An 8,731-nucleotide genomic window follows, 5' to 3' on the forward strand; every position below is an offset into this window, starting at 1 on the left:
ATGGCAAAGGTTTGAACCCCCCCACATTGTGTTTTTCCCCTGAACTGATTCTTTTGGACTAGGAAATCCCTGCAGAATGGATGAACACCTGTTGGGCAACTTGTAACCTTAAAGAGTTTCCATTCAGGGGCCCTGAATGGTGAAGTGACCAGGGTCACAAGGAGTGAGAGGCAGGACTTGAACCCAGACTTGCCCAATTCCGAGCCCGACTTTGGACGGTGCCACTCTGCCTCTCGGAACGGCAAGTATTATTAAGCCCATTTTGAGGATGAGGAGGCTGAGGCCCAGAGAGGGCGAAGGGACTGGTCTAAGAGCACGCAGGTCATTTGAAATAGAAGTAGAACTTGAACCCGGGTCTTAGATTCCAAATCCAAAGGCCTTTCCAACAATGGCTTGCGTTCTTGAGTGCCTGAAATCTCACTCTGGGAGCCGCCCCTTCTGCAGCCCCTCCGTGAGCCCATTGTCTTCCCTCTTGCCCTTTCAAACAGAGACTGCCACAAGGCTGAGCTCGGCCGCCTTCTGGTCGTCCCTGCATTGGGGAAGCTGGAAGCCCTCTGAGCCTGAGCCTTCCCACAGCCCCCAGCTGATACATGGCTCCCCCTGCCCTCTGCAGGCAGCCTGCAGCCTCTCCCAGCTTTCCTCAGTGCCCTTTCAGCAAGGGCAAAAGCGATTACAGTAGACATGGCCGCAGCAACTCCCAAGAGCAGGAGGCCATTGGGGTAGGGAGGGGTCCAAGGGCTGCCCCCCAGCTCTACCTGGGACACGACTGGCTGCGTGGCCCAGGGCAAGTCACTGAACCTAGTATTGCCCTAGCCAACTTCCCAAGCTAGAAGTCACAGCAGAATGTTCATTTGTCTCGGGGAAGGTGCTTTCCACACTGGGAGTCCCTTACACACATGACCATTGCCCCAGTTGCCTAGATCTCAAGCTTCCGGGACCCTAAGGAGCCGTCTAATCCAAGCCCCTCATTTTACATATGGGAAACACGAGTCCTCAAGATGTCCAGGGACCAACAAGGTCCCATTGATGATGAAACAGTCACAGGTCAGAGCTACTAGGACTGTCAACGGTTGCCTACAAGAAGGAGCTCCTTCAGTTTACAGAGTAGGAGACTGAGGTCAGGGATTTCTCCAAGACCACACAGATGAGGATTTGAACTCAGATCCCCTTTGAAGTCAGAGTTTCTTGTGGTGCTGTGGTGCCCACAAAACCCAGAAGGGCCAGGAAGGGGATGTGCAGCTGGCAGCCGGCTTTTCTGCTAGTTGCTGGCTGCCTTGGTGAAGAACCAGCGGCCTGACAAAACCCAAAGCAGGCTCATGGGAGCAGATCGAAGGAAGTTTCTGATTTTCCCAGCTTGCAGTGGGGCTGGGCTGGAAGGAGGCAGGGAGGTGGGGGGGGAGGCTGGGGGGGCGGAGAATCACTAAACTGAAAATGAGAACCCCTTAGGCAGCAGGGCCAGAGCTGGGGATCTCTCCGCCCATCACACATCCTCCTCGGTGAGCAGGGTCTGGAGCGGCGCCGTCCTTGGCCGCAGGGCAGGAGTTGAGCTGCGCTTGCATAGGGGAGGCGATGCGGATTAGGGCCACCTGAGGCAGGACTTCCTGCGGGCGCCGCAGCAAAGGTATCTCTGGGGCACCTCTAAGCGCGGTGGGAAGGCCATTTCCCTCCCCAATGTCCCTGCGCTGTCCCAGCGGCTCCCACTCAGCAATAGCCCCAGGGCTGCCCTTCGTGCTTGGTGCATAGTGGAGAGTCACCAGATCCCTGAGGGTTCCCAGCACAATTCTAGGGCATCAGGAATGAGCCGGGCTACCCCGTCCTGACAGAGGGAGGATCCCTGGCTAGGCGGAGGCAGAGACTTTGCTGTGTGTCTGCATAGCTCTTGCAAAGGTTTTATTCTTATGTTTTCCCCAATGGGACTGGGGAGAAAGGAGGAAATGTCCATTGTTTTCATTGAAAAACAGAAAGCTAAACGACAAAAAAATAAATGATTGTCAAATTGTGATGAGGGGATCTGAGTTCAAATTATGACTGCCATTTAGTTCCTATTTGATCTAGGACAAGCTGCTTAACTTCTTAAAGCCTCAGTTTCCTCATCTGTAAAATAAGAGAGTTGGACTAGATGGCTTCAAAGGTCCATTTCAGTGTCATGATTGACGAGAACTGCTGAGATACTTGGTGTCAACCAAGCCCACCATTTGTGCCCTTTGTCAATTCAACCAGGGTTAAAACCTGTCATGTTACGTACTCGTTGACACACATTCCTAAAAACCTTCAATAAATACTGGGGGACTAGCGCCAAACTCTCTCACAAGCACACTTACCAGCTCTCCCCCTTCACTTCCTCTCTTGCTTCACTGCATCTCTTTCATAGCCACTCGTCGCCCCAGTGCCTCGGCACCAGGGAGTTGAGACTCCCACCTTTTCTAGTGACTAGGTCACCCCCAGTGTATTGGCTCCAAGGCAGAAGAGTGGTCAGGGCTAGGCCATGGGGGTCAAGTGACTTGCCCAGGGTCACACAGCTGGGAAGTGTCTGAGGCCAGATTGGAACCCGGGACCTCCCCTCTCTAGGCCTGCCTCTCAATCCACTGAGCTACCCAGCTGCCCCCCCCATTTATTCATAGTAGATTCTAGTTGTGAAGTTGGTAGGGACCTCAAAGGTAGCCAGACTTAATTTTACAGATAAAGAAACCGAGATCCAGACAGGAAATGAGATCATCAACCTAGAGCTAGGAAACACTTTGAAAGCCATCTAGTTCCATAGCCTAATGTTACAGATGCAGAGACTGTGGCTCATTGAGGTAAAGGGCCTTAGTCAGTCAGGGTTACCCAGCCACCAAGTGTCAGAGGCAGGACTTGAGCTCAGCTCTTCTTGACTCTGAGGCAGGCTCTCTAGTTCTTACTCCCAACTTCCTCTGTCATCATCAAGGGTTGCCTCCCATAATTCAGCTGTCCCGCCTCTGCCAACCAGCTCCCAAGTTCAGCCACTAACCTGGCAGTGAAATGAGCTCTGAACTGGGGGAAGTTGCTGGGCCATGGCTGGACTTCTATTCAGAGTCTCTCCTTTTAGAACTCACTCTCCACTGGCACAGTCTGAAGAGATCCAGGCTCACCTCCACGCCACAAACAACCACCAGAGGACTTTGCGGGAGATTTCCAATTAGGCGTACTCAAACTCCTCCATCCTCTCCTCTTCAAGGACAGCTCCCTTCTCCTTCCCCTCCTCCCTCCCCTTCTCTCCCCTCCCTCCCCTCCCCTTCCCCTCCTCCCTCCCCTCCCCTTCCCCTCCTCCCTCCCCTCCCCTTCCCCTCCTCTCTCCCCTCCCCTTCCCCTCCTCCCTCCCCTTCCCTCCCCTCCCTCCCCTCCCCTTCCCCTCCTCCCTCCCCTCCCCTCCCCTTCCCCTCCTCCCTCCCCTCCTTTTTTCCTTTCTCTTTCATTATTTCGCTCTGGATCTGTGATTTCATCAGAGTGGTGGAACTGCCTGGTTAGTAACTCCCTTCACAGATGAAAATTATTGGCAACGCAGAGTTTTAGAGAAGCACTTGGGCACTCGGAGAGAGGCTGCCTTGGGAGGCCAGGTGGCAGAGTGGATAGAGCAATGCGCTTGGCTTCAAAGCGATTTCAAACCCTTCCCCTGCCCTTGGTTGAGAGATGGCGGACAATAATCTCTTCCACGCTTAGTTTCCTTATCTGTCAAATGGGGATGACCTTGAATAAGTCAGTTAATCTGGAGGGCCCCAATTTCCTCATCTGTAAAGTTGAGGAATGGCTGAGAAGATTCTAATCTTTCTTTCGGCTATAAACTTATGACTGGGTCTAGGCCCGATGCTACTCTGAGGTGATTGGTAATTGCTGACATTTGCTCAGTGCCTCATCATTTGCAAAGCATATCATACATGTGATCTCATTTGATCCTCCAGGAACCTTTCAGATAATCTATATTTCGTTATTCCACTCTGCAGACGCAGGAGGTTAGCCCATGACCTGATTTGTTTTCCTGCCTCCAGATCTAACAATTGCTTTATAACATCAGACTCCCTGGTGCAAAAAAAGTCTACGAATATTTCCGTATTGTTTTCAAGCTTACAAAGCCCTTGATGCATTTTCTATCATTTGAGCCCCACAAGACTGATCCTGTAATAACTCAGTGATGCAAAATCTATGAGACTCAGAGAGGTTAAACGACGAATGGTGTGCTGGTGAGTGTTTAACAATCAGCCATTGCCCCAAATATGTACTCAAGCTACACTTTAGAGTTTAATCTCCATCCATTGCTTTCTTAAGTCTAGACAATGAACAAAACAATAAACACAGTCCTGATTTGTAGTATTCACTGATATCTAAAATGCAAATGCTCGCACTGAAAATTTAACAATCGGCTTTCTGGAGCCAGCTCTGTCTACTAAAGCACAACACTGAAAGCATATTAAAATGCAGCAACTTATTAGCAAGTCAAAACAATAAAAACCCCAACAGAATATGATGGCATCGTGGCACTTCCCACATTAGTAAGCCCCAAGAAACAGAAGGCATAGGCCATGTTGATTCTGTATGTTTCTTCCTGGAGAATGTAAGCTACTTGAGGGCTGGAGCTGTTTGCCTTTTTTGTTCTAATGATCTGGCACAATCTCCAGTACCTAGTAGGTGCTTAGTGATTTCTTATTGAATGACTAAATGAATGGAGACATTTTGAAAAGGATCCTGGGTTCAGAGCTCCTCCCTCTTGCAAAAGACTTTCGAGGCCATTTCATCAAATCCCCTTATTTTACAGGTGAAATTTATTCTGTACCAGTTAAACCTCAAGAAGCCAAAGAAAGGACAACATTCCTTTACAGTTGGTAGTAGACTCCAGCATGAGATTTAGGCCACATGAACTTTGTGCACTTCTCTCGATCAAGAACTTAAGAATGTGAAAAGCCCCCAGCGCTCACTGAATACGAGAGCAGAACCTCTGGACCAGCTATACCATGGCATGTTGAAACTCTCCCTGGCTCTCAAGTCACAAGAGGGATTCCACCCCGCCTGGACTATTTACGTAGTGGTCATGGCAACAGTCACCTGTGTGTCATCGAGAAAATCATTGAACCCCCGTCCTCATCCTTCAAGCGCTTAGTTGAACTGAACAACCTTTGGCTTCCTTTCCAGACCCAATTCCATGGTCCCATAGTCAAATTCCATGAAATGGGGGAAGTTCGTTATATAGCAAGCGTGCCTCTAGGATTCAAAGCTTTTATCTCAAAGAAACCCAGATTTGCTTTCGGTCAGTAGCAGACCCAAGTGCCAAGTCCAAAGACCCTCCAACAACTTGGAATCCAGGGATTCGAGAGCTTTGGGAGGGCTTTTAGAAGCTATTTAGCCCACTTATTCAACAGGGGAAGTGAAAGCTGTCATTGCACGATGGGTGACCCTTCTGCCTTGCGACTGACTCCTTCCAAGAAGACTTCTTCCTCCCCCTCCCCCTCTGGCCCTGCCTCGATGTTCTCTATCCCTCTCAGACGATTCTGGGCTGCTGTGGCCTTCAGATTGTTCCAACCCACCATGAGCAAATGCCTTTCTCTGGATTCCTGGATTCTTGTCTTCTGGCTAATGAGCTTTTGCTGCACATCATGTCTCAGCATTTGCCATTAGAGCTTTTCAAGCCAATCTCATAGACCAAGTATCAACCCCTTGAGGGGAGGACTCTGTCTACCCTTATTTGTCCCCTTCATAAAGCCCAGAGTGAGTGACTAAAAATGCCACCCAGTGAGCTAATTGGCAGCGAGAGCCGTTCCAAAAGCAGCCTGGCCTTTGGACTCCGAGAAAGCTGTGACCGAATCTTTCCCAAACAGAAGGAGGACCTGCACAGATGCCGTTTTTTAACCTGTTTGTGCCCAGCTCTCTGTGACCATCTTTCATGAATTGCAAACACTGGGCGGCTTCCTAGTATTCCTCTAGCTTGAGAGAGTCAGTATGGAGCAGAATTACATTTGAATAAAAATCATATTAGCAGTGAAGAATAATGAGGGAACCAGCCACACAGGATCAAGCAACACCTTGTGGAAGCAGAAAACTTGACCAGAACCCCCCCCCCCCCGCCCCCCCAGGGGCATTGCACAATGAAAGCCGAGATTTAGGCTTTCTCCAGGAGGGAGCCTCCGAGTTGGAAGAAGTCCTATTATGAATTATTAGCCAAGCCCTGTAGCGCCTTCTAGCAAGGCAGAGGGAGAAAGGGCTTCAGGGGTGGAAGGGCTTAGCCTGAAGCCTTTACTGTCTAGCTCCACAGGACTCAACGGAATCAGAACCATCTGGGGGAGACATCAGAAAAGAACTCCAGCGGCTCAGGAGCTCCTGGGAGCCGAGGGACTGATCATGATGGAGTACGCAGGACCCCTCCTGCTCACCCCCTTCAAAGTCTCTCTCCGCGCCCCGCCCCCCGCAAATTCAAGTTGAGCCAGAAGGTTTAGGGAAATGCAAACCAGATCCACAAGTAACCCTTCCTATGCCAGGAGAAAATCAGCAATGGAGGGAGAAAGACTCCCCCCTCCCGCCAGGAGGAAGAGACGGGCTGCCAAGGAAAACAAAGGACTCGGGTCCCATCCCTATCCCCAGGCTTCTGCAAAACTTTTCATCCTTTCCTCTAGAGTGGAGGACGACCCCCTGCCTCCATCTAGTCAATCCGCCATCCGCCTCCTTCCCGAGCCTTCAAGTGGCATCTCCCTGGCACCGTGCACGCAGTGGGGGTTCGACAGGGGCGTCCACAGACTCCCCAGAGCAAGCAGGGGCTGGTTCCGTCTTGCTCCGAGTGTGGGTGCCTGTGGCTGCCGGCCGGGGTGGGGGTGGGACTCACCTTATGATCCAGGACGCTGATGTAGCCATCCAGCAGTCGCCCTCCCTGAGGAATTCCGGGGCGTTGCGGAGCCTGCCCCAAGTGCCCGCTGCCGCCAGCCAGCCCCAGGCGCCCGTTGCTCTCCTCAGCCGGCTTGCCGCTGGCCCTCGCCGCTGCCTGCTGTTGCTCCCGCTGCTGGGGGGGCTCCTTCTGGCCGCCGCCGAGGCCGCTGTACATGAGCAACAAGCTGGTACACATGGTGGTGAGCGCCAGGCACACGGCCAGCCCGTGGCGCTGCCAGAGGAGAAAGAGAGAGAGAGAAACAGCGCTCAGCCCTGCCTGCCCCTAGCCCAAGGGCACCACGGGCGGAGTCAGCACCGCGGAGAGCTCCAGAGCCGGCCCGCTGCCCCGCGTGCGGTCAGCACTCCGGACAGCTCCCGCTCTGCTGTCTGCTCCGCAGTGCCGGCCCTCCGCTGTGCCGCCTGCCGGCCTGCCTACAGCGGCCCGGCCCGCAGGGAGCCGGCACAGCCGAGGATGCTCCTGGCCGGGCTCGGCTCGGCTCGGCTCGCCTCGGCTCTGCTCCCTCGCCGCGGCCACCGCTTCAGCCGCTGCCTCTCGCTCCCCAGCTCTCTCGGCAGGGGGCAGGTGGTGCCTGGCCATCGGCGCCTGGAGGTGGCTGAGGCTGGGAGGGATGCTCAATCGGGACCTTAGGGGTGGGGAGAGTGCTGACCGAGCCTTGGGTGCCTTCGGCTCCTGCCTCCCCTTCCTTCCATGGGCCCGAGGGGACATCAGGTTCTCCCCCTCCCTCTCTCCATCCCTCCCTCTTGCCCTTGCAAGTTTGGAGCCCATCTGGAATACCGAGAAAGTCTTCAGGGAACTCTCTCCCCCTCGCCCTGCTCTTTGCCCCCCGGCCCCTCCCCCCCCCGTTTCTCCGAGGCTGACCCTCCTCCCTTTCCCCTTCAGCTCCCCTCCCCCCTTTCCTCTTGCGCTGCCTCCCTTCCACCTGCCGGTGGTCATCTCAGCCTGGACTGGGGAAGAGCGGATGTACCTGACTTTCCCATCGCCAGTCTCCTCTTCTCTGGGCTAGAAGCTACAGGAGAGGCGGGGACGGAGCTGCGTGTGTGTGCGTGTGTGTGTGTGCGTGTGTGTGTGTGTGTGTGTGTAAACACGCATTAACAAGGCAGGTGGAAAGTTGTCCCTTGGAAACTGAGGAGCCGGGGGAGCTGGGCTTCTCGGCTGCGCGCCTGACGCTCACGGACCCGGGTGCCCCGCCTGTGCCCGGGTCCGGGTCTCCCTGAGCCCCCCGCCCGCCCGGAGCTGGGAGCTGGAGCTGGGACTCACCATGAAGGTCTTCATTTCGTCCGCCTCCTCCGCCCGGGTCCTCAGGCTCGATCGTCCGGGGCCACTGGGGCTGCTCGGCTCTCCATGGCCGGGGAAAGTGGGCACGGGGCTGGCGGCGCCCAGGAGGGTGGGGTGGGGGCTCCGGGAACGCTGGCAGCAGCCCACCGGGAAGTGCCCGCGAAGGCGGCGGCGGCGGCGGCGATGGAGGCAGCGGCGGCGGCGGCGGCGGCGGCGGCGGCGGCGAGTCGGCTCTGGCGGCCAGGTAGCGAGAGAGAGCTGGGCTCGGGATGGGGAAGGCGCTGCTGGTGCGGAGATTAGAGACAGAATTAAAACTGAACTGGACCCTCCGAGTCTCTCAGTGATCTACACAACTGCCGCCTGCCGGCGCCCGCTGGGTCCTAAAACCCTCCGAATCCAGCCTCTACCTACAAAAGGGGGAAAGCAGAGCCTGGCAGCCTCGGCTGGGGGCTGGGAAGTTCACTTGGGCCTCGCTCCTTCCAGGGATGTGCTCTGGCGCCGGCTCTCTTTGTCTCTGGCTCCCTCTCACACACAGGGAAACACTGGCTCCTGTTTCAATGAAGTCACCCA

The 8,731-nt window shown here is 54.6% G+C and overlaps 1 protein-coding gene across 1 annotated transcript in view; it reads right to left on the reverse strand.

Annotated features, from left to right (window-relative positions):
* Window positions 1-8,516, reverse strand: part of ST6GALNAC5 (ST6 N-acetylgalactosaminide alpha-2,6-sialyltransferase 5) — a 140,529-nt gene extending 132,013 nt beyond the window's left edge. Inside the window, exons 1-2 of the mRNA XM_007480144.3 lie at window positions 8,144-8,516; window positions 6,824-7,096 (exon numbers count right to left, since the gene is read on the reverse strand). Of these exons, the coding sequence (XP_007480206.1) occupies window positions 6,824-7,096; window positions 8,144-8,158 (288 nt within the window). The 5' untranslated portion in view covers window positions 8,159-8,516. The remainder of the gene's footprint in view (window positions 1-6,823; window positions 7,097-8,143) is intronic.
* Between the last annotated feature and the right edge of the window lie 215 nt (window positions 8,517-8,731).

This window comes from Monodelphis domestica, chromosome 2, assembly GCF_027887165.1.
Source record: "Monodelphis domestica isolate mMonDom1 chromosome 2, mMonDom1.pri, whole genome shotgun sequence".
Taxonomy (NCBI): Eukaryota; Metazoa; Chordata; class Mammalia; order Didelphimorphia; family Didelphidae; genus Monodelphis; species Monodelphis domestica.